The 26,490-nt window shown below is 39.5% G+C and overlaps 2 protein-coding genes across 3 annotated transcripts in view; one reads left to right on the top strand and one right to left on the bottom strand.

The window, feature by feature from the left end:
* The window catches only part of FMN2 (formin 2), a 151,506-nt gene extending 146,095 nt beyond the window's left edge, over positions 1 to 5,411 (top strand). For both annotated transcript variants that reach the window (XM_021392688.1, XM_021392687.1), the window contains 2 exons: positions 2,434 to 2,515; positions 3,321 to 5,411. In XM_021392688.1, coding sequence (XP_021248363.1) covers positions 2,434 to 2,515; positions 3,321 to 3,347 — 109 coding nt within the window. In that variant the 3' untranslated portion in view covers positions 3,348 to 5,411. The remainder of the gene's footprint in view (positions 1 to 2,433; positions 2,516 to 3,320) is intronic.
* The window catches only part of GREM2 (gremlin 2, DAN family BMP antagonist), a 38,739-nt gene continuing 22,715 nt past the window's right edge, over positions 10,467 to 26,490 (bottom strand). The window contains exon 2 of the mRNA XM_021393062.1: positions 10,467 to 11,652. Coding sequence (XP_021248737.1) covers positions 11,145 to 11,651 — 507 coding nt within the window. The 5' untranslated portion in view covers position 11,652 and the 3' untranslated portion in view covers positions 10,467 to 11,144. The remainder of the gene's footprint in view (positions 11,653 to 26,490) is intronic.

Genomic DNA, 26,490 nt, shown 5'->3' with positions numbered 1-26,490 from the left:
TGAGACTCAGAGAGAGCCATACTGTCTTAAGCTGGTATGTTAGGCAAGCAGTGAGCAATCTATCCTTGAAAGGGGGATACTTAAATGCAACAGAGACGGGAACTAGAGATTCCGTAACATTTCCTGAGAATAACATCTGGATCTGTGTGAACTGGTTCAGTAAATATTTTTGTATATTTCACATGCTGTCATTTGCATGACAAATAGTTTGAATACCTGCATATATTAAGTTGTTTCTATAAAACAATAATCTTGATGACTTCAGTAGTGATTCTGCGTACCCTGGGATTTCATACTAATTTACCCCCAGGTGACATTTCATTTTCTTATTTAAATTATGCCTACCAACGATGGGAGCCAATTATAGCTGTATTTCAGAAAGAGGAAATGATATGATATGTGAGATATTTTATATCTTTAAGAGTGGTTTTTGATAGCTTTGAATGTGTCTAACTGTTCTGAAAAGATCACTGGAAGATCAGTGTCACAAATACTCTTCCTCATTCAGAGGTATGTAGAAATGAATCAGAAGAAAAGGTGGTGTTTTAGGGGAAGGAAAAAGTCTAACTTCTATTGCATACTGTATAATTCCCATAAGGTTCTATTTAAAACTGTCACCACATTTTGGCTGTCACTTTTATTCAATCTATTTAAATACATTTTGAAGGTGAATTACTTGTCATTTGATGTTTCTGTTCTACATTATACTGCAACAATCTCGCTGACTTGTAGTCAGATCAGAAATGTTACAAAATGTGGTTTCAAAGCCTTTTATTTTTTCCTCCACCTGTGCACGTAAAGATCTTCCTCCCGTAATAAAATATACCATTATCAAATGAAGAGAGCAGCTTCCTGGAAGTGCTGGAAAAGAACTGAAGTTTAAATTAAGTTTTGGAAGTATAAATTTGAAACTTATGAAAATAATGAGGTGTGTCTGGTGAGTCTAGATGAAGGAGAGATGAATGCGAAGGCAGTTTTTGTAATGTGCTTAGCAGACCCAGCTGGAGTCATATTTTCAAAAATCTGGCCCTTACCGCACACAAAAAAATATTTTAAAATAATAGCAACATGAAGTCTGATTCTCACACTGCCCTGTGTAGCCTCAGTGAAATAGCAGACATGCAAGTGGTCTGGAGATGAACCGCAAGGAACCAGCCAAAGATATATCATTTCTTCAATATCATTTTACTGTTGGTTATTTTTCATTGTTGGATAATGATGAAAAAGTGGAGTAAGTGCTATCCAAAGTCTATATTGTTGGCAAGAGCAAACCAATATAGGATTTACATTCTTATTTTCTACTTTCCTATTTATAAATAATAGTCTCATCTCTCGTAAAAAAAAAAAATAATAATAATAAAATAAAAAAAATTTAAAAAAATTACACATCTCACACCATTTAATACCATCATAAAGAAAGGGTTTCTCTAAGTCTTTGAAGCTCAGAGAATTCGTAACTTAAATCTGCATTAGTGTTTAAATAACTATGTGTGTTTCTAAGACTGATCTCTGAAATGAGTAAAAATGTTTGAGAAACTCTTTATGGTGTGCCACTGAGCCTACCAGACTGATTTTGGCAGACTCCCAGTCTGAATGCAGACTTCTGTCTTTTGGGGCTTGTTCCCTATCTGGAAGACTAAAAGGACATTTGTCTCATCAACAGTGTAGAATTTTGTGGTATTTTGTAAGCCCTAATTTGGTACTGTTTACCAAGTCAGGAAACATTAATGTATGACACCCTCACATATGGAACCTGCTCCTCTCTTTGCACCCAAGTGTGTTCATGTAAGCTTTGCTGCTCACCCTCAGCTTTGGAGAGAAAAAAAAATGCATGCAGTGATGTGCACCACCTTGGTTGTAAATAAGATGATTTTTAAGAACAATTCTGGAATTTTTCAGTCAACATTTTTAAGTTAGAGAGCAAAGTCTGGAAATGTAAATTAAGCTGCTTTGCTGTTTTAAATAGGAACAACTTTGGGTTAAAGGTAAGAAAATTTGGTGAGAGCCCTTGTTTAAACTGCTGTTGAAGTACTGAGGTCAGGAGTGGTTGAAGAGAGATTTAAAAATAATTGCGAAAAGTAGTTTTCCTAGGTTTATTTGGCTTGAATGTTCTGAAAGCTGGTCTTCATGCCTACCAGGGTAATTTAAATCCTGCTAGATTTCAATATTAAACTATCATAAGTACTGATTACTTCTGTAACTAGCATTTAATATGCCATTGATTATGCCTGATCTTTTAAGTACCAGAGCCTGGTGGTATGGCAGCACAGCCAGGGAGTGCGAGTGCTATTTTGTAGAGCCTACTAATGAAGATATAGGGAATAAAATTGTCCATTTGTTTCTTCAGACTTAAATTTTTAAAGTTATATACTGCGCTGTCTTCGGAAATCATTTTGGTCTAGGAGAATATTTATAAGTTGTGTCTTGTTTCAGAGTTAAAGAGGCAGAGGAAGTCTGCAGACAGAAAAAGGGGAAATCACTATACAATATAAGACCAAAACACGACTCTGGAATTGTAAGTAAAAGTTGTAGCTATGCTTCTGTTGCCATCATTCATTCTACCTTTTTCTCCTTTTACAGGCATCTTATTCTTGATATACTTGTACTTTTTGGTTTTTATTTTTTTTAATGTTTAATGTTTTCATAAGAGGTGTTAGATTAAGCAACTCGAATGTTGCCTGTAAATGTTACTCCATAAAAGAGATGTAGAACAAGCAAGAGTAGTATGTTATTGCTCTATCCTGCCAATATCTGCATCTCAGTCTTGTTGTGGGAGGCACCTTGATGGGAGAGACAATTAGTCTTCAAGTTTATACAGTCTCAAATTACTCTTTTTTAAAGTTACAATATGTAAGGAAGGTTCATAATAGCATGCATTTTTCAAGTTGGATTACTGCATCAGGTACTAGTAGCTTTTGTTCCACTGATCTGATTTTCTTTAAAATAGCAGCTCTTGGAAATGATTATACTATGGTTTGACTGTTCTGAAAGCAGATAAATAAATGTAATGATGGTAGTCTTGTCAATTCATTACAAGACTTAGAGGTAGACCTGAATACCCGGATCTTGGTTTATTTGGCACTGCAGAGATTCCCAGTGTTACTGAAATTTTGACAGAGGGAAAAGGGATGTAAATGAATTATTTTACAAATAGTGTTTAGTTGCAGTTCACTTCAGTTCTGATTTTGAAGGAATATTATTTGTGAATCCAGTTCTAGAGTACGTATAATTCAATGTTAACCTATGTGTTTGTGTGCTTTACATGTGTGAATTCATCATCTTGCTGAATTTTCTGCATTTTCATATTTACTATTTTTCAGAAAGCCAAGATAAGTATGAAAATCTGACAGAAGAAAAGCAAAAGCCATTGTTACCTGGTTACCAAAACTCAGCATGTCTGTGGGTGGGGTATGAGGGGGAAGGAAACTACATCATCCTGATCATTTGCTTTCTTGACCTTTTGAATTTGCTTTTTGTTCTCTGGAGTTTTCCACCAATTGATGTGTTAATGTACATTCATGAATGAGTGTAATCACTTTAATGGAGTGCCCTGCAATAGACTAGATATTGACTTGAAACACCTTCCCTGTATTTAGTATCTCCTTTACCACTCCAAGATGATATTTTGTAAAGTGTATGGTATACTACAAATAGGCCAAGTCAGCATGCATAAAAATGGTATCTCCGTCAGTTCTGACCATGCTGAATATTGCATTAAGTTGAACTTCAGTTTACTTTACTTGATAAAGTAAAACATTTCCATTCCTACTGGCAACATCTGTCTAACGCAGATACTTCATGACACTGCACTTAGATTAGGGAAAGAAATGTTACTCCTAGTGAATTGTTTGTATCTGTTTCATGTTGGCATATGTAGTTTGTATTTTGAATCGTTAAGTGCTGCTTATACAGTATAATCAATGCTTTCCCAACTTGTTTGGTTGCCCTCCATGGCTAAATATTTGTGGAACAAGATGTTTACTGTAACTATGTTTAAAATCGATAAGGCAACATACTTTTACTACTTCATCTTTTGCCAGTTAGTGAATGCCAGGTGGTAATGGGGGTCAGAAATCCAGCATTAAAAAAAAAACTGCGTGTGTTTGTGTGGGAGGGGAGGGGGTGGCAGGGAGCAAGACAATACAGAAAAGCACAGAACTACTATAGAGAGAATATGAGAGAGATTTGGCTGTTATAGTTTGTTAACATATAAAGCAGCTAATACTTTTACATGAACTTTAGAAAGCATAGTATAGATTTAACTGCTGATGAGTTAAGTCACACGGACTTTTGGCCACATGTATGTGACTTCTCTTTTGGAATTAGCTTTACAGTTACTTTAAAACTCCTTTAGAGAGCCGTTAAAGATGCACATGGGGACTGACATTTATGAAAAACAGTAGCTAATTCTAGTGACAGACACAGACTACCAACTAATTGACATTAATTTCACACTTAGCATAGTTGCAGTTTTCCTCCAGGCTTTCAGTGTCCCTTGCTAGGAGATTAATGATTGAAATCTATGACTTAGGGCTTCCACTTCAGAACACATGCTTAATTTCTATTTGCAGTCTAGAATTGATTATATCAGCCTTGATCTGCTCAACCAATAACAACTCTTTCCTCTAGCCATAATTAAATAGCACTAAACAATCTGCCTGATTGATAATGTTCTGCTTTCAAGGCTCACTTTTTCTGAAAGCAACCAGAGTGTGCAACTGAGTTGGAGGCGCATGCTTCAGCCTTGGAGCCTGAAAGACACTGGAGTAAAAAGCAAATGAGGTCTAACCTGTGGGGGTATGTTATTCCCTGTGTAATCTAGCACATCATCAGACATTCCTAGCTGTCCAGAAGCTACTATACTATACAAGTGTCATAAAAGAAGTGTGAAATATGACCTCAGGAATGTGTTATTCTTCACATATACCAAGCACTAGAAAAGATGGGGTTTTTTTCACTATGTGAAAAGTAAGTCTCCTGTTGCTGACAAACCTATTTGAAATTCTGTAATCGTAATAATTTCTGTCAGGGATATAAATTACTGAGAATGGAGTTCTAAAACTTTGTGTTGATGGGAGTAACATTACTATTTGGGGAAGTGAGAAGAAGAGATTATTTGTTGTTACAGCTAACTTATGGAAAAAAAAACTTTAAAAAATAAAGCTATTTTAATGGCACTGATTCAAATCCATGTTTGTATTTATGTAAACAGTAGTCTTTTCCTCTTAACTTTGCTAAGTGCAAGAATACAGTAGCATGTTTTCATTTGTAGCCTTCCTGTTCCCTTCAGTACCTACAGTATGTATATTATACTAAATGAAATAATAGATCATCTAACAAAGATCACTATGTGCAATACTGTATTTAGTGTTTCTATTTCAATTTTTTTTAGAATGTTAATTTATATGAAAATAAAAGGAATAATAACAAAATAGTTGCCTTCTCTCTTCACTCTTATGCTGTGCTGTAGTTTGCTAGCAACCATGTACTAAGTGCCATTTCTCATCAAGGAAAAACTAATGTAGAGTGATCAGTGGAAATGGGGCTTCTCTTTCCTTGCCTTTCGGAAGCACAGTGACAGTAACTCCTCCTTATGTGGATATAATACCTCTTCCCAAGTGGTGGTAGTGAGGAGCTTCAGAGTTCTTCACCCAATCAGACTGTTTGACTCTCTCACTGTGCTTGCGCATGCCTCCAGTAATGCATTAGGCTTAGATGGTTCAAATACATCTCTTTACAGTTGTGGAGGTGATTTGATACCCATGAGGAGCCTGTGTTCTTACTAGAAAGGCACCTGTAACCTGTTCCTATTAACACTGCCTAAACTTGCCCACCAAATTGCTATTGTGATGAAAACATGCATTCAAAAATATTCTATGCATATTGTGTCTTTGATATATATATATGTATAAAACTATGTATATATTGGAATCATATAATCATTCGAGTTGGAAGGGACTGCTAGAGGTCATCTACTCCAACTCCCCTGCAATGAACGATGAACACCTACAGCTACGTCAGGTTGCTCAGAGCCCCATCCAGCCCGACCTTGGATGTTTTATGTCATTAAAGTGTTGTCCAACAACATGGCAGTATTGATACATATATGCAGATCTGATTGAAAGGGTAGAATGTATGCAACACAGAAGCTGAAAGTATTTGCAAGTCTGTTTTGAAGAACAGTGTCAAAGACGGACTGCAGCTGGAAGTACTGTGCTAGAATCTTAAGATACAAGCTGCTATGTATGCTCTTTCATTTTGCTCTAGACCAACCTATTACGTTGAGCATGTCTCTCTTAAATAACTGTTTCCAGCCTGTTCTCAAACTTCTCAACAAAATAAAATCACCCATTATGAGCAACATCAAATTTGACCCACAGCATGAGGGGAATCCCAGTGTAAGTCTCACATTACTTTTTTCAGTGGCACACAGGTTTTTCAGAATTTAGGACTAACATTATTTTGTTTGCTTTTAAGTTGTGGAATGGCCCTTTAGGTCCCTCTCTCCCCATTTACTTGAATTTCAAGCTACATTGCATATCAATGCTCCACTTTCTGAGCATTTTTTGTCAACACTATATATCACTCACAGTTGCTTAAATTGCAGCAGCTCAACAAGGATTTCTATACCTAAGCAGCAGATGTAACTTACTGAGTATGAGAATAAAGGTCCTCCTTTTAAGAGGAACCAAGATTTGTGTTTTCTGCTTTGCAAATTAATGCCTTTCAGAAGCACAGTACTTTGTCACAGTTGTTATGACACAGTAGTGGTTGGCTTTTCTGTAGCAACTTTCATCATCGTAAAGAACTTCCAAAAGTCAGTTAAGTATTAACCAGTAGTGGCATTGGGAACGTGATTAGTCATGTCTTCCATAGGTTGTCATCTTTTCTTGTCTGATTTTATAAGTGATCAGCTGAAAAGTTGGAAGCAGTTATAGCAGATATAGCAAGTATTTGCACTGTAATTATTTTGCTGCATACTCTAGGTTAATAAGCAGGACTCAGTTTATGCCAAGTCCCTTGTATCAGTTACTTATACCTATTTTAAACTGCAGTGGTCAGAATGAATGAAAACTGATAGAGCTGAATTCTTCTGAAGACAGTATGAAATGACCAGCAAAGGAAAAAGACAGAAAGTAGTGCCCAACATCATTCAAGTCAGTACCCATCAATCAAATAGGATTCACATTACAGAATGGGTTTTCCAGGCTATTCTCTTGATTATGGCAGATCTGTCTTTATCAGATAAACATACATCCAACCTGCTTGTAAAGGCATCTAATGGTAAGCTCACTGTCTCAAAAGTATGGTGTCTTTCTGAGGATAAATGGTCTCTGTTGAATCTAAACTGTTTTCTTTTTTTTTTTTTTTTTTTTTTCCAGCCGCAGCTGAAATTTAAGCTCTTAGAAACCAAGAGTCTTCATGTGTCACTCATCACAGACCGGAGCCTTGCCAAGTCAGCAGTTCCATAGCTATAGAACTCAACATTTGCTGTCCCCCTCCTTTCCCTGTCCCGCAACAGCAGTCACATTTAAAAGAGATTGGATCTGTCTGACCAAGTGCCTCTTCCATCTACTCTGGGAGACTCACCTTGCTCCTGGATTGTTTACACAAGAGGAGGTTCTTTAGATTACTACATAAACTTCTAGTATGCTTCAGCACCAAGGCAGAAAGAGGCTGAGAGAGCCAAGCTGGAACACAGACAGAAGTTCAGTTGGGTGCTGGGCAGCGAAGCTACAAGCAAAGCACAACGCTGGCCAAGAGACAGGCAGAAATGAGAGAGGGGTGCTGGAGGATGTGGTATTTTGAGCCAAGTGACTGAGGCATTTGCAAGATGGGGCATCTGCCTCATTAGGAGTTGAACTGAATGATCCTTATGGGTCCCTTCCAACTGGGCTGATTCTGTGAATCTAACATCTGAGCACAGGGCCCTGACCATACTTAGCGAAAGCACAATAGAATTCTCAAAACAACAACAACAAAAAACAACAACAAAAACCAATTTGTTACTTAAGAAAATAATAAAAATGATTGCTGAATTGTGAGAGAATTTGGTCAAGAGTTTGGGGGATGGGGAGAGAGAGCAGAAGGTTCCCACATATGTCAGTTACAATGCCATACAGTAGTCCCCCCTTGCTAGTTGTGGTCTAAGTGCTCCTGTTTCTCTCAGTATCCATGTCAGACATGTCTTCTGGTCACATGGAGGCTCACTTGTCAGTGTAAGAAAGCCCTTTCCTAGCTAAAGTTTTCCATCAAGATATTTTTTGTTTTGTTTTTTTTTGCAACTGTCTTTTCTCTAGGCTGGAAAAAACAACAGCAACAATGACACTGCAATTTGAGGTGCATACGCTGTACTCATTCAAGAGCTGACAGCAAGCATTCAAACTCACCTATATCTTAACATACATATCTATTTCTATGTGTAGGTTGGTGAGGACTTACCTACATTTTAAGCAAAACCACTGAAGTTGAGATAATAGCTGCTTCTCTTAATGTAAATGACAGCAGTTCAGCCAGCGGTGGAACTTTGGTTGCTGTCGTGTCATTAACCAAAAAAGCCAGAATTTTAACACAAAGAATTGACCCCATAATCTATTATTAGTTCAGTCTGTTCCCCTCTCTTCACTTGCAGGTCGGTATTTTTCAGGGAGGTGGTGGTGTAAGGGATTAGTAGGGGAAAAGCAGCTAGGCTTTCCCAAGCTGTCAGGGCAATCCATTTACCTGCGTCTCGTATGGTCAGAAGGAAGATGGAAAACAGACTGATTAAAAAGTGGCTGGACACAAGGTGTTGAAGCAAAGCCTGTACATCTGGATGCCATAAACCCTAGAGTAGCTTTATTATTTAATCTATAATTTAATAGTAGACCTATAAAATAATTACATTATACTTAAAGCATTTCTTCATTTTTTGTTTTCATTTATAAAACAAGAATTAAATACAGTTTTAACCATTACAAGCTCAACTCAGTTTTTACATAAACACAGCTCCTAGAAGGAACTTTTTAAGCTGCAGCATAGTCATATTGCAAACTGATGAAAAACCCAGGCAGGGCATAGCTTAAAGATAAAGATTCTTGCACATTATTCCTAACTGAAGTTACCACGGTGCTTTTTTCTCTCTCTCATCCAAAATGACTGACTTTCAGTTCATTTCTTTCAAGTGGAGACTGAGATCCCTGGAGTCATAATAGATTATGTTTTCGCCACTTTGCCCCACATCCAAACTGACACTCTCAAGCCTGGAATGAACACTGCCCATTCACGGGTTGGCATGATGCTCGTAGTGTAGCAATGCCAGCTTCTTAACAATGATGGTGAGGGGTCTCCCTGTGCACTTCTGAAAGATCACAGAAGAAAACACATAACTGTTCACGTAATAGGGCTAACACACCTGACCAACCTCATCCTGCCCGTGCCAATCCCCATAAACCGCTTGGTGAGCTCTCGTGGAGCTCAGTCCTAAAAGCCTCTTAGAGCAGCCTGTCTCACATAATGTAGCACTGAACTCTTGGCTGGCCAGAGTCCTAAACACATTAACCCCTTGAAGTGGCTGCATGTGAGGAATCTGGAAGGAAAGGGTTCCCACAGCAAGCTGGTATCAGCAGATGCAGATTCTGAACCCTAAGACATGCAACTTGTCATTTTTAATTTGTAAGCTTCAGATGATTGAGCATGCATGGGCTTCAGTCTGGGGGAAGGTGCTGGTTTGTTTTTAGACATCTTATGATCTTAATGCAGCTGGTACTAATACAGATCAGAACTGGAACAAACAGGATACGCAGGACATGCTAAACTCCACCAAGTGAATAACAACACAGTATGATCAAAATGAACTGCAAGTGTTCACCACCACGGATTATGTAGAACGCAAACACTCAGTGGGCCACCAGTGCTGCAGTGATTAGCACTGACTCTCTCCCTGCTCACACAACTGTGACCCATTCCCGCAGCACTGATCAGTCAGTGGGCTTGTCCTTTAACATCAACACTTCTTCCTGGTTTCCAATCATGGGAGAGATGTCACTTCCAGCACCTGATGACGCTGAAGCGTAAGACAGCTTTTGCATTTGATCCAGAAACGACCAAATTTTGTTCTTTGTGTGACAGTGCTTCTATACCTTAAGTGAAACGCTGCTAGTGTTCTCAGCTCCTCTCCCTTTACCTTCCACCTTCCTCAGACTGAGCAGGCATAAATATAAGGTAATAAATGGATGTTGTCCTTTTTGGAGTAAGAAGCAGGTGCAGATCTAACACATGAACCTACCAAAAGCCCAGTTAAAATGCATCCATTTTAAGCCAGGCAGCTGACCTAGCAACCAAGTCTCTTACTCACCCCATTTTAATCTCTGACATATTCTGTCACAAGAAAAATATACATGGCTAGGTCTATAATACTTTAAGCAGCTGTTTACTATAGCTAAGTTACAAAACAAACACTGCTGCAGAGACCACATGTTTGGTGTATTCCAGCCACAACAGCTTAAGAATCCTTCTTCAGTCTGCTGCTGTGATCACAGCGGCTGACTGACGTTTCACCCTCTCCCCTTCAGTTCTTATCTGCAGTTCAGACCACAAGCCCAGAACAGTTTGTCATTGCACAATTAGAGGTGCCTCAAGAAGCTGAGCCTCATCAGAGAGTCTCTTTTCGTGTGTTACTCTTTGTAGCTCTCCCTGGTCTGCATCACCCAGATTTGGGCAGAAACCAGCACATCGCGGCGACAGCAGCGAGCTCCGGAACAGCACAGCAGGAAGGCATCTCATCTGGTGGAGGGGACTGGAGTGTAGGGCAGACGGCTTTACTCCACACAGTGGAAACATTTAATGCTGCATTCAGCCAACTGGTCACTTAGATGCACAGTCTCAGCTTCAGGGAGCCTGCTCCACCCTGTAAGATTCAACTGTCAGATGATACTGGACATAAAACAAACCTGATGGTGAAGTGCGTAACAGAGCCCATTAAAAAGCTTTATTCCAGTAGGCATGTGACAAGGAGCCTTTCCTTGCTGAGAGATGCCTCCTGAAATAAACAGGGAAAAAAAAGAAAAACCAAGGCAAATAGGTAGTTTGCCCAATGGAGAGGAGATGCAGCGGGAAGTCTGATGGGGACAACAGGACAACACCAAGCAGCAGCCACACGGCTGTTCTCACATCTTGCCCGAGTTGTTCAGATTCACAGACATGCACCGGCACTGCTTCACCTTTTGAACTTTCTTGAGTCGGAACGGCGGGTCCAGCTCGGGGCACTCCAGCTGCACAGTGGAGGAGGTCACCTTGTGTGGCTTGCAGAAAGCGCAGGACTGGAAGGACTCCTCCTCCTTCTTCACGTGCCGCGGTATGTAGAAGGAGTTGCACTGCCCATAGCAGAAGCGGTTGATGATGGTGCGGCTTATGCAGCCCTCCTCGCTGACAGTCTGCCGCAAGGGCTGCGTCTTGCACCAGTCGCTCTTGAGGTACTTCCGTTCGGTGACCACGAGGGCCTCCTGGCTGGAGGCCAGCACCTCCTTGTTCAGCTGCTGCCTCCGCTCCGAGTTGTTGCTGCTGCTGTCCTTGTACGGGGACGGGATCGCTCCCGCCGGGCGGTTCTTCCTGCTGTCTGCTACTCTAGCCAGTGCTGCCATCAAAAAGACGGACACGGCGAATTTCCAAATCATCCTGCAATGGCAATACAAATAGCTGTTAGAAAAGAGACGTTTTCAAACCACAAAGTGTTGAACTTAACACATGCTTTTAGAAGAAATGGAGACCGATGCCTTTGTAATCCCACCACTTTTCCTAAGAGATTAGGTATATTCTAGGGTGAGCATTTATCACAAAGAGGTCAGGCCCTGTTGAAATGCCCCTCTCCTCTTTCCCCTGCAGGGAAGCTGCTCCTTTGATCACTGAACCACTGACTTTACAGAAGCTTCAGCCAGAAAGGTTTCCTCCTTTTCTGTGAAATCCTGGGCCAAACAGCTGGGCAAATTCCTGGCTAGGAAAGGCTCAGCAGACTCCTGCCAACACAGCAACCGCTCATCTGTGGAGGCTGGGGAGAGGAAAGGGAATAGTATGTTACACGAGGTGAACTCCCATTTGCCTCTTCAGCTCTAGAGTCCCTACCTAGCCTAGATCCATGCAGAGACGTGAGAGGTGTCCAAGAGTGTATTTTTATTATTTTGAATTGCTTCTGGTGTTTCTCGGGGTTTACGACACATACAGCCCTTCACACACTGTCTTTGTGGGAGGCTGAAAACTTGATGGATTTATACTTCCAACAGGAGGAAATGCTTAAACACAACACAGGGGACGTCATTACTGCAAGGTTTCCCAGGCAAATAGCTTAAGAAGGTTTGTCAACAGGAGAGAGTTCAGGATTTACTTTAGATGTTAAGGAATGGGTTAGAGCATAAGCCAGTTGCTAAGTTAAAATAAGCAGCCAACTGGCAAAAGTATTTTTTCCAATAGCTGTCTATTAGAATTTCTTGTTCTGTGGAGCACATCTTAGCAGCTCCTGGATCTTCATCAACAACTTGTTGATTCAGTTTAGTAATGTGTCTAAATGTGTGTGCATGACATCAGAGTAGAAGTACTGAATTTCCTCATCACGCCAATGTTCACAACTCATTTGACAATTTGTTTAATTTTGTTGTCCCAGGGAAGGGAGAGCAGAGTATTCCTAGGGTGCCCGAAGTGAGTGCAGCCCAGAAGCTTTCCGTTCAGAGGTGAGGACACTTCAACTCTTTCTAAAAGTGCTCTGCTCACCTTTGTTCTGAAAGGACAGTATTTATGTAATAGTATATAGATCAAAGAGTCATCCCTCTTTTCCCAGTATAGTTTCAGTTCCTTCCAAGTAATGCTTTTTTTTTCCCCCTTTAGAATGACGCCAAGAAAACAAATACTATCACACCAATAAATATAGATATATCTAACACTGCAGACATTTGAGATTTTTATTTTTCATTAGGTAGTCCTAACATGAAAACACACCATTTTCCAGATAAAGACACCAACAGATCAAAAATGTGTTTATGGTGAAGATTCAAGACATCAACAAGGCAGATCTAACATGTGTTTAAGCTCTGGAGAGATAAAAAGAAGGAACAGTAGCAGCAGACTAGGTGGGACATCTTTTAAGTGATTTTCTAAGTTTATAAGATCTCAAGGTCAGACTGACTAAATTTTAAGGGGAGAAGTTGGAAGTGCTGAAGGAAAGTGCTTATCCTAGAGCTGTGAGTGGAAGATGCTCTGATGCAAATATCAAATATCACCAGACTGCATGCTTGAAATTGAAACGAGTGTTTCTAAAACCCAAATAAGCTAATTCACCTGTAAGCATGTCAAGTGCCCACTGACATCCATGGTAGCCACGGGTTCTTTAAATCAGTGGCCTATTTTTGCACTGCTTAGTATTCAGCACACAAGTCCAGAAGGTTTGTCCAGATCCTTCAAATGAATCAAGACTAGACTTGGATTTCATCACAGGTATTGTCGCCAAGACCACTGGATGTCAACCACCGCAGCCAGGCCAAACTCTAATTGGGTAATTAGTTTCAGTTGAATGCAGTGTTCTATGTTTCCTCCCAAATTGTTCTTACGTTATTCTGCACTGATGGCTGCTTTTCAGTAGTAGATAAAACAACTTATGCCCACTGTTTTGTGTTTAAGATAGAAAGGGGAGGGAATAAAACAGGAGTTATGTGCTTACATTTTCTAGAAAAAGACAGGATGCCTTACGCCAACACTCCTCAGACAAACTCTTCTACTTTTTTTTTTTTCTAAATGCAAGGACACAAAGTAAATGCTCCAGCTCTACTGTCCTTCAGGGAGGGAGCTAAGTCCTTTTCAGCAGGGATATCACCTCTCCAGTTTCATTTCTCTTACCCTGACATGGAAAAGAAAGGTATAAATCCAGAGACACATCAAAAGGAGAGATGCACACTTTCCACCACCCTTTTCTTAGCAAAACCCTGTCTTACCATACCCATACTTTCTCATCACAAAATGCAAGTCAAAAGACAACTTCTTTTTCATGTCAAGGATGGGTTTCAGTAGAAATCCTCCACAGGCATTCTGTAATGCTGACAGAGCTAGCAACTCAAAGTCTATAATGCGGAAAAATATTATAGTAGCTTTATAATTTCTGAAATAGTTTTATGTAGGCATGGAGAGCCATTCAACAGAATAAATAGGATTTATTCACTAAGTCTATGTTTATAACTAATAAAGTATTATTAATCAAAGCCACTATTGTACGGTTAGAAACCAAACACTGCAGTACACATTAGCAAGTACTTCTACAGCCACTCAGGGACGCAACACCTATTTCTGTACTGATCTCTATCAAATCTGAACCTTCTGATGTGTACAGAGAGAGCATTACTCTGGTTTACACAAGCTAGTCAAACGTGCATCCTCTCAGATCATGGAATTTCTAATCACAGGGTTGCCCCTTACTAACCGACAAATCACTTCTTCCTAAACCTTGGCACACAAACCCCTATTCAAGCCAGTAAGGGTGCAAACAAGGTCACCTGATGCCAGGAACACACCATGGACTACATATGTTTTAGGTAATCACATGCAAAGAAAAGAGAAACTTCACTGTTCTCAGAGAAACTGAACATGCTGGCAAACTCAGCCTGAATGCAAGGCAACATGCTGAATGCCACCTGTCTGCAAGCAGAGCAGAAAGAGAAGAAACAGAGAATGTTCTGGTTTCTGGCTAGCACAGAGCAGTTCTGTCCTCCCTCAATATTAAGGAATTATATAGCAGGTGGTCTTAAGAGTTGAAAACTTGTGCAAAGGCCAGCCTGGGTCCACCATTCCCACTGCACTGAGGAGCCTTTCATGTCAGAACTGATGGAAGCTGCTGTGTGATGGTTTTCAACTACTTCAGGAGTTTTTGCCAGCTGCTGCAAGGCCTCTGTTGCCCTCCCCCCACCAATCCCTTTTTTCAATGTGTGAGCTGGTGCAGAAAATAACTTAATCTTATAGTAAATATGAAACAGGGCCTAGCTGCATTTACATTTCACATATTAAGTTTTTATCTCTTTTAGATAAGGAAATCAGCATCAAGTATGAGTTCACAGGCTCATGAAACCTGTCACGCTGAAGCTGAACTGTAAGGTACCCAGGAGTCTACAAAATCTTTGACCAAGCAAACAGGAATGCCAAGACCCTGTTCTGTAATCCAGAGAGGTTAAGGCTCTCAGCTAGGAGGGGAAGACCCAGGACTGCCGTGACTGCCTTCAGCTTTATTTCTTGTTTGTATCCAATTACTGTGTAACATAAAATATCTACTAAGTCAGGCTCCCTCTTGCATACCATCCTCCTGGCCCTACTCAACGCATTCTTGAAAACAATCCAGCTCTGAAGCAGGACAGGCAGTAGGGTAACCCCCAAAATAGCCTATAGTTCTGTGGCTAGGGCACTTCTCTGGGAATTAGAGTAATGGCTTTGACCTTAGAATTCAAGCGCATCATTTTGGAGAAGTCCACCAACACAACTGGGAGCTCTGGTCTGAAAGACGGGAGAGGAAGTAATGACAGCACCCATCTGTACCAAGTGACTGCACTAGAGCTTCTTTTTGTGACTTCAACTTCTGAGCTCAGGATGTAGTTTCTGACTAGGAATTCCTGTTTCACAGATTGGCCTCATTGATTAATCTTCAGATGATGAAAAAGAGAAAGCGATGTAAGCAGAACCAGCAACTGTGAGATCCACCTTCTTGTTCAAGCATGGAACACCTACAAACCTCTCAGCATTATCAGCTTGCCTGGAAGCATCAAGCTCTCTGATGCAGTCATAAATACATTAGATTTAGTACTATAAACTGGTTCTACCACCATCAAAAGTCTTTTAAGATCCAAAGGGAAAAAGAAAAACAGAAAGATGAAAATCCCAAATTCAGAGACGCTTTAGTGATACTAAAAATTTATAGCAGAAGAATTTGCCTTGGAAGATTGCAGTTTCTCTTCAACTAGCACCAAAAGACAGGCAGTATAGCCTAAATTAAATCAAGTACAGTTTTGCAACGTAGTACATACAAAATCATGTGATTCCCTGCGTCACTCTTTTCCAACCTGCAAAAGCATCCCCTTGGGACCAGCTCTTCAGCTGACTCTGGGACTCAAAACATGTTCTACTCCACCATTCACTTTCTTATTAGACCTAGTTAAAAAAGAACATGTACAAAACAGCCGTATGTTTGTTAATGCAAGAACATGGTGTACATGGTCAGTTCTCAGCTTTTAAGATGGGACACAAGAAGTGTTCCTTGAAGATAAGCCAGGTGATAACTTTTCAAAGAACTAAAACTTGGCTTTAATGACTTACATGGAAAGCAAGGAAATATCAGATTCTCTACCATGAAGCCAAAAATGCTGTTTATTTAATTTATTAATAGTTAAGCATGATTCTTATGGTATAATGTTCAAATAAAAACTACACAAATCAAGCATCTTTACGCAAGGGAAGCATTCAGTTCTAGCTTCTCCCTTTGAAGTATCCTTCAGAAAGTGTTGCTCCTTTGTCTCCAAACAACAGTAATAAATGAACACTGTACTATATCTTTCTTTTTGAAGAGGAATGGACCTCTCAGTGATTGATTCTACCATTGATAGATTCTCACCATTAAAATGCCAAGACTGAGACCACTGACAACAACAGAACTGGAGGCGAGTTACAACAAAAAGAAACCCAAAAAATCAGAAAATTCCTTGGTTTTAGCAGTGAAGTTCTACTATGAACTAGGAATACTTTTAAAACATCACTTTTAAACACCATTGCACGCAACACCAAAGGGCATAACTGTTTCAAAACCAATAATTAAAGCCACTACAAGGAGAAGTTCGTCCACCCTTGCCCTCTAAGAACCTTCTATAGTGATTTGGGAGAAAACAATTTTATTGCACCACAGCCCAGGGAGAAAATATTTTACTTCAGAATGAATAAACTCCTCGCACCCTCACTGGCTGGCTTGGATGGAGATCCTTCCTCCCCTTAATTTGGCATTAAACCCAACCAGCCAGAATCATATTTTCTTCCTTTACAGTTTGTCCTGTATCTCTTCTCTACCTTTCTGCCACCAGAAATCCATGTTTATAACTATGATTTCCTTCTTTCAGGAACTTTGGACAAACATATTAGAAGCAGGTTTGAATGCAGCTGCTCATTTCATCAGAGTTAAGAGATCACATTACTCTTATGCTCCTCTTTGCACTGACATCTTGCCAGGAAGTATATTGATTTAAATACTGTATTACCCATCTATGGTATTAAGTTCTCCACAGGCTGAATCTTCCTGATTTTGCACAGCTTCTAAACCTGGGCTTCATTTTCTTTTTCTTTTTTTTAAACAATGTTAGTGTTAGAGGAATTCAGAAAAGTCTATCATTTTTCAAGCCAGAACAAGGAGCTTGTGCGGACAGTCACTGAAAATTTCATTAGCTGAGATAGCAGCTTTTGGCTATTACAGTCAAGATGCAATCTAGAGTTCAGGGAGTCTGAAGAGTGACTGAAAAAAAAAAAAAGTTTTGGCGAAACCAGTCCTGGTATTTTTCTTTGAAATACATTTTCCAATACTTCTATCTGTGATAAATATATATAAAATAATAATAAACCACACTTACCCTTTAAATAAAAACACATTTACAATAAGTGGAATTCCTAAGGCAATCGTTCATCTAGAAGAAACTACTGAAGGCAATTAGCTTCTAGTTTTGTTTTATTTTAAAGCTAAATTTTACCCAGGTATTTATCAGCAACAAAGTTTCAATTCCACAACTGCATCAGCATTTCTAAGTTTTACACATGGAAAAGTAAAATACAGATGAGAAAGAAAAGTGACAACATATGTAAGAGTTAAGTTATCCTATAAAATTCAGGCAATGAAGCAATGCCATTTTTAGGGCAGTCTGAATACACAGAACTAAGATAGAATATTAATAGGTAACTGGACAAAGTCTTTTTGGAATATTGTTATGACCAAATCTCCTAAATTTTATTGCAATTTTAGCTTCAGGAACTTGTGGTTTTAGAGCGAACCACAGTCAAATGTCTGCCTGGTGAGCACATGTGAATTGTCCCAAGCAGAATGAGATGTCCTACTCAGAAGTGTCTGTGTAGTCGTAAGTACTGGCAGCACATGCAACATGAGGGAAAAAAGGGGGAGTGGGAGGAGGGAAAAACCCACAAAATAGAACCAGATTTCTGCTTACTGCCCATGAGGTTGATTTTCTTTCTCCCAACCTGGTTTTGGAGAATGCTGCACTCGGGGCGGGGGGGGGGGGGGGGAGGAATAAATAAAACTCCTTGGATACAAGGAGAATAGATTGTTTGGAAAGGACTGAAAGCTAGCTCTCCTATGAATCTACAAATGTGTCTATTCATGAGTGAACTACGTTGAAAAGATACTTGCTCTCCTTTTCAGTGTTCTTCAGCTTTTCAGCATAAGATAAAGAGCCCCAAATAAGCAGGTCATTTCTGTTGGGACATGAACATTTTGTCCAGCATGCAATAATAGCCTACATTTAACTTTATTCTTCTTCAGAAGACAGCTGGTACACTCCCATTTGGCAGTGTTTCATTCGAGAGAAAACAGCAGACTTCTGCCCTTGGGAAACTAAAAGCTAAGTAGGAAGAGAAGGGGTGGCTTGAGCAAACATCTTCATCTGTGACCACCCCTCAGCCTGTTGGAAAAGAGGATAGTCAACACAAGAACGGGGAAAGTTCAGCACTTCAATACTTACATAGCTTATTTCAAAGCTTCCTTGCTGGAGAGCTGATACTACAAAAGACTATTTTGCAATGAGTAGTCTCCATTATATTTTTGCTGTTCGCATTACGGCAGAACATAGAAATCTCATCCAAGATCAGAGCTTGACTAAGTGGCACAGCTTCAAAATGTTTGTAGTCTAACTTGGCAAGCAACATATGGTGGGACCAGAATAGAGCACAGAGGGTAAATGGGTTACCAGAGGTCAGAAATGAGGTGGGAATAGTTTCTAATGTATTTTAATCACATCGTATGATACCAATACTATTCTTTTTGCTGATCAAGATCAGAAAGATTCATTCATGTAATAAATCATCAGATTCATTATATTTAGATAAGCATTTACTTAAAAACATTATACCTTTTTATGTTAAAGTGGTTCTATATGAAAGCGTCCAATGCAGTTTCCCTGAATTATGGTAGAAGAGAGATGGGGTTAGGAGTTGTAATGCTTTGTATCTTCAAACAGTGCCCTATTTCTAGAGCACAAACCTCACTTTCTAGCTCACAGTATCAGAGAAAACCATTAGTCTTCAATACGCATGCATTACTGTATTTGTTCCATTTCCAGAAGAAGGCATCTGGATGAGGTATGTTCTAGAAGAAAATTGAGTCTGGTACCTTAAAACACCATAAAAGTGCTCATCAGAATTACTGTTTGCTTATCCTAATAGAAAAATGTAATTCCTTCTGAAAATCAATAGGTGGCATGTAATCTTGTATATGCAAAACACCACACCAATCAACAGAGAAGTAAAATCTGCATTTTCCAGATTCAGTTATTTGTATTCTGTCAAGCTCTCTATGCAAGATGTCTTCAGTTTCTACATTACAATTCTTAAGTAGTCATGTTCATGTTTGAAAATCTAGAATATTAATTACTGTCTAATCTTTACATTATGAAGTTTAATGAGCCAATATCTTATTTGTAGAGTTGAAACACACAGATGATTCAAAGAATTGTTCTTATCTGAAGATACGATGGGCTAGCCTTTCTATTAGGTAGTATGCAAATTCCCATACACACATTTCAGACATGTATCTTACTACTTCCCAGTGTACTGCTTGCAAGAAACACTACAGTTCAATTTTTCATAAAGCTCTCCTTTAAAACAGCTTGAAGAATTTTTCATTTACATTTTCCTCAGCTTAAATTTGCCTGAAAAAACCTCAGTTCTGCTGACTAAAATATATAACAATTCTGAGGACAAAAGACCTACTGGACAAATAAAACAACTATTAAGCCAAACCAGCCTATTAGTCCCAGCTAGGTCTATGCCAAGCAAATATTGATTACTTTCACAGAATAGCATTTTTTCTCCTCAATGATGCTGAATTTAGAGAATTTTTTTTTTTGCTTTATTCTTTGGTTAATGAGCAACACTGAATTACACATCTGACAATTCACCACAATTACGGTTTTTAATCCTCTGACCAAATTTCAAACAACTTTGACAACAAGGCAGTTTTGAAACTTCTATTGAATTACACTGTGTTTTCTCTCAGGGTATGCAGGAAGGCATGAAAAGTATTTCTGATGAGGGAGGGGCAGACAAGTCAAGGATATAACTGTTTGGTACCCTAGGAGGCACGATTAGTACATAGGACATTTAAGTTTATTATAGCTGACTGCCAAATCAAACACAACCATAGAAAAATCAAAATTTGTGAGCTCTAATGGTCACATGTAATGCAAGATATATTCAAACAACAATGGGTCATGTCCAAGGTTTTACTGCATTCTCTTTCTCAGGGTGTAAGCTGGCCCAACACTTAACAAAATCTTGTTTTTGCATCATACATAGACGGAAGCCAGGTGAGAATGGATCACTGCTGAAAACCATGCATGGTATTAACATTTGGTAGATCCTGTACTATCTTGGATCCTCTATTGTTCACAACCTAGGGGGGTTACATTTTCTTCTCCCCCTAAGAACACCAGACCTCTGCTTGGCTTGTTTTAATGCCTACTTACATTTTGTGGATTAAAGCAATGGCCCATCAGAATCCCTGTTTAACTAAACTACTTTTGTTTCAAAAAAACCTCAGCTGTTAAGCTATTCACTCAAGGTCTCATATAAGAAAATTCAGGTACAAGGCTGAAGTTCAACTGAAATTTTTGAGTGCTGAGAAGCACAGAAACCATGTGCTCTGATGGCTGTTTGTGTATGTGTGTATGCAAGCCTATAAATTACGATGAAGTTTGGAATTCAAAAACTTCAGAATTATATGGCTTCTTGGCTATGGTAGTACATACATCAACTGATGTCTTGGCCCAAGTTCCTCAGTACAGAATCATTCTGTTTGTTAGTTTCAAGTTATTTTGTAAGTTAACTAAAGAAATGTTCATTTATTTCACTACAAGTCTATCAATATTTACAAATTGACAATACTATTTACCAAAGACATAGCTGTCAGCTGAACAAAATAAAAATCACATCAGCTGATACTCAACAACTGCCAAAAGTACAAAACATGTAAGGTGGTATAAAGTCAGAAGTACAAATAAAATTGTAATTAGATATGCAATAATATTTTAAGTATTTAGCAATGTTAAGCATTTAAATTTAATTTTCTAGATACATTGGGAAATGAATAACACACAGAATGAAATGACAAACTACAGTTTATTCATCATTACTGACAATATGTGTTCAACCAGAAGCTGAATTTCCAGTCAAATTCTGCAGGATGACCTGCACTTCAGGAAAGTTTACATTCAAACACTGGAAACTTACTCTGTCCCTCCTGCTTCACACTGATGGCAACACATGGCTGTCCCACATCTATGCTCTTGTGGATTTGATTCATGCACTGCTAAGTGATTCTCCCTCCAACATTGTCCTAAGAATGTAAATATTTGTTCTGTCTGTATTCTGGTTTACAGACTCGGCCCATTATTGAATATGAAGGTTGTAATTCAATCATAGAAGGATCTGTTGCCATGCATAAACTAGGATTTTGTATTTTATGACTTAGGCTTTGCAGAGCAGACGTTTTGCTACTCACCTCCCCCTCTCCTTGCCCATGACTGAATTATGGTTCTCTAATTGAAGGCTAGTATTATTCTATTTCTCTTCTTCTACTGAGAGGAAGACCAGAGCTATCATTCTAAATACACACCAAGCCACAGGAGCCTGGATGAGATACTTTAATGACAAGTCCTCCTACACAGCACATTTGCAGTCTTTCTGCTAATTAATTTGATTTCCTTTGTCTGGACTAACATAATAACAGTAAGTTATGCTCATTTAAAGGAGGATTGTTCGCCTTTCAGTTCCCTTTAAATGAGGAAGAAAGAAGAGTCAATAGACTGGAATCTGTGGGAGACTGACTTTGTCCTTGACTACACCACTGCTTATGTTTTCACTTGACCAACACTTTGTCTCCAGGAGAACCTGAGACAGTCCTATCATCAGAGGAAAGACTATAATCAAAATCAGATATTGTTGGTATGTGCATGGCAAGGCAGTCACAGTTACACTGGAGGGTTCTGTCTGCTATGTACTGCAGTCAGCATCTTTCTTCCTGGCAATCATTTGGCATTTACTGTTCACAGCTCCTGACATCCACAGAGGGCTGAACAAACATATAATTAAAAACATACAAGCTGGTTTTGTTAGACTTCCTTCATAGAATGAAAGGGGATTCAGCAGTGTGCCACTGGACAAGTAAATCATAAGCAAAAATAATATGGGGGGTTAAGGTAACAACTCCTCATTATTTGAAAAGAGAGATCTTCATTCAGCAGTCTTTACAATGATTGAAACTGTGAAGCTGAACAGAGTCTCAAAGCTGAGCTGTCAGTCAGATACAGGATTTGGGAAATGGAGTGATGCATGACAAACAGATGAACTTGGAGATGAAAATTCAGTCTTTTAAATAAAGTGGACATATCCAGTTTCTTAGTCATGGCAGGAGAGATGCTCCCTTTGACAGAAGAAGAGAGGAAGCCTACAGAGAAAATCCCTAGCATCTTCTGCTCACAAACCCAGAGAAAAGAGCCAGAACTCCCCCTCTGCAGGCTGCTTCAGGATCATTTCTAACCTTTTAACCAGAGACGCATTTATCATTTTACAGAATCAAACAGGGAAGGATTCCAACTTCTGGATCTACTGGCTCAGATTTTTTTGGACAATAGTCATTGAGGACTCTTTACATAAACACAAGCAAAAGATGAAAAGCACGTAGATGCTCTTTATTAACTCAGTGTCACCTTGTTTTTTAAAAGAGTTTGGCCAAAAGCTATTCCTACTGCTTCACAACTGTTAGGTTTGAATATTTTTCCATAACTCACTTTCAGGTTCATTAGAAGCAGACAGTAGAAGGAAATCTAAATACTGTTTTATTTGGGTCTTTCAGAAAACAATTCTCAGAAAAGTCAGAAGGGTATCACAGAAAGAATTAGCAAACATCTAGCCAGAAATTGAAGTGTAAGATGAGAAACTAAATTTCTCTTATGGGTCTGTCCAAGGCTTTTACCCTAGATCTAACTTAGGCAGCACTTCCCTGAATCCAGAAGAGAGAGAGATGGCACTTCTGCTCACCTATGATAACCTCCTATTACTGTATTCAAGGAAAAAGATAAGAAGACTCCATTCCATATCACTGCTTGCGAGTTGTGCAAGATAGTTTAGTTTGTTTCTTATTAGAAAGCAGTCTTACTACAAAGCATTACAATCTAAATTAGTCACTTAGTGGTGGTCTAAGCATTTATGTATTTCTTGGTGAGGCAACAAGGGAGAGCAACCAGCTGAAGGGTCAGCGTACTACTTGTACTAGTTCTAACACCAGCACAAAACTTTGCCACTCTATTAAACAGTCAGTTCGCTTAGCAACTGAATGAGGTCTGCGTCACTTGCCAAGATCCATTTTAGTTGATCAGACCAAATAAGACCAACCCCAGATAATTCTAAGGAAAATCTGCCTCTCCATAGCTTTGCTTTGGTTCCTAGTGAGTAATTCACATAGTCATAAGTGATTTAGTTCAAAGGCCTAAGTGACAATATCAAAACTGCTTTCTCAACCGTAAACATGGCTTTTTTCTACTTTCTCCTATGTTTTAGTTAAACAGAAGACTTACCAACAAAACTATGTGTAATATCAGATTAAGAGGACTGGATTCAGAAATAAAAGAGAAATATTTTATGACACAATGAAAATTAGGCATGTTGAAAGGCTCTATCTTCATATTATGCACAATCTGGAGAAAATGTCAAGTTCTGATCACTGATTTTCAGTTCTGATCAGCTGAACTACTACATTCCTATATCTTCCTTATTCGCCTTTTGATGGAGAGGAAGTGAACAAAAACTGGTTTTAAAATACTTTTAATGTAAAATTATTAAATTTTCAAAAATAAAGAAGACATGTCACAGAAATAAAATGAAGCATCTTTTTGCCTCAGTAATGCTAAAACTCTAAGGAGTCATAGAATGGCTTGGGCTGGAAGGGACGTTAAAGACCATCTAGCTCCAAGTCCCCCGCAATGGGCAGGATTGCCACTTACTAGATTAGGCTACCCAGGGCCCTATCCAACCTGGCCTTGAACACCTCCAGGGATGTGGCATACATTATATGCTCCCTTTAAGTACTGGAAGCCTGCAATAACGTCTCCCCAGAGCCTTCTCTTCTCCAAGCTGAACAAGCCCAGCTCCTTCAACCTTTCTTCGTATGAGAGGTGCTCCAGCTCTCTGATCATCTTAGTGGCCCTCCTCTGGACTTGCTCCAACAGCTCCATGTTTTGCTTATGCTAGAGGCCCCAGGCCTGGATGCAGTACTACTCCAGATGACACCTCCACAAGGGCAGAGCAGAAGGGGACAACCACCTCCCTCACCCTCATTCTCATTAATTGAAATATAATGCTCAGGTGTTTTCAGCCTTAAGATGCTGTCTCTTCGTGAGGAAAAAAAAAAACAATGCTGAAAGAAGAGTTTTGATCAACACTTCTGAAATCTTTCACTCCTACCACACAAAGAGGAAAAAAAGAAAGTTTCAACTCTGAACAGTCAAAATTAGCTCACCTGTCTGAACAGTTGCTAACTCAGCAGACAATGTTTTTCTTATATGACCCTGAGAAGCTCCTAATTAGCACAAAGCTCAGGGAACATTAATTGCCACTTGGCAAAACTCTGCTCATTAAAAACATAGGACAAATGTGACGGTTTTTTTTCTTTCCACCCCCCACTACCCACAATCAAATTCTTGTTAATAACATGAATGACACAAAAGGCTATATGGCTGCATGAGAACAAGTATAAAATTTAATGTCTACAAGGGATGCTCTGAAAGTGATGCTTCCTGTTTTACTATGTTGGCCCAAAAAGCAAATGTTGGTGGTAGGGCAGAAGAGGCTGAACCTTCGCACCGATGCCTGACATGAAAGCACATAGGAAGCAAGGGTGTGGGACTGAATTCCTCCATGCGGAAAAAATTGCACCATTGACATTCACTGACGTTTGCTAAATGTTCATGGAGACCAAACAGTGAACGTGAGCACAGTGAGGTGGTGGTGCAGTGGTGACAGTGACATGCAAGATAAGTCATGCTCTGGACAGCTATGCCACATCAAAAATCGAAGAGTGTCTTGATCGGCTCATCTGCATGAATCAGCAGATTATGACCAGGGAACTGCGTACAGAGCTGAATGTCATCTTCAGTGCACTGAAAATGATTGTGGCAATATTGAAATATCACAAAGGTTGCACCAAGTGGGTCCCACACATGCTCACACAGGAACAGAAAGAACATCGTATGTAAGTTTGTCAGGACCTACTGAACCAATACAGGGCTGAAGGCGACAGTTTCCTGGATCGCATCATTATCGGTGATGACATGTGGTATCACCACTACAAGTTGGAGTCAAAACAGTAGTCCCTAGAGTGGCCACATGCGAATTCCCCATTGAAGAAATGGTTCAAGATATAGCCCTCAGCAGGTAAAGTGATGAGCACTGTCTTTTGGGATAAGAAAAGGGTGATCCTTATGGATTTCCTGGAACCCAGACAAACCATCAACTCTGACCACTACATCACAACACTAAGCTGAAGGCTTGAACTTCCAGAGTCAGACCACTGAAGAAGACAACCTTTCTCTTGCAACATGATTACGCCAGGCCCTGTATCAGTTTGAAGACCAAGGAGCACACTGCCAATCTTGGCTAGACTGTCCTACCACATATGCCATATAGTCCAGATTTGGCGCCTTCTGACTTCCATAGATTCAGGCTGATGAAAGATGGATTATGTGGGCAACATTTTCCTACCAATGGCACTACCTTAGCAGCTGTGAAACAGTGGTTCACCTCTGCTGGTGCGGGTTTTTACGAGTGCAACATGCAGATTCTCGTTCATTGCTGGTGAAAATGCATATCTAATGGTGGTGACTATGCTGAAAAAGAGGGTCTTCTGGCTGCAAATTTACTCAGTCGAATAGTGCTATTATGCTGTAGTTTCCATGGAAATAAGAGGCGTTACTTTCAGAGCAATCTATGTATATACTTCTTAGAAGGCTTAAGGTAAGGATAATTACAATTATCTAAATAGAAAAAAAGTGATAATTCATTATACCATGTATTTTAGGCAAAATGTGCAGTGGTACTGCATAGCAGAACAGGAAAGACTGCAAGACAGGCACATCTGAGTTTACAGAAATAGACATGAGAAGGAAAGCTACTTCACAGCATAAGTACAGAAGAGAAAGACTTCATTTAGATACTGTAGTTTTAGCAGCGCCCTCT

This window comes from Numida meleagris, chromosome 3, assembly GCF_002078875.1.
Source record: "Numida meleagris isolate 19003 breed g44 Domestic line chromosome 3, NumMel1.0, whole genome shotgun sequence".
Classification (NCBI taxonomy): Eukaryota; Metazoa; Chordata; class Aves; order Galliformes; family Numididae; genus Numida; species Numida meleagris.
This window is presented reverse-complemented; position numbering and strand designations above follow the sequence as displayed.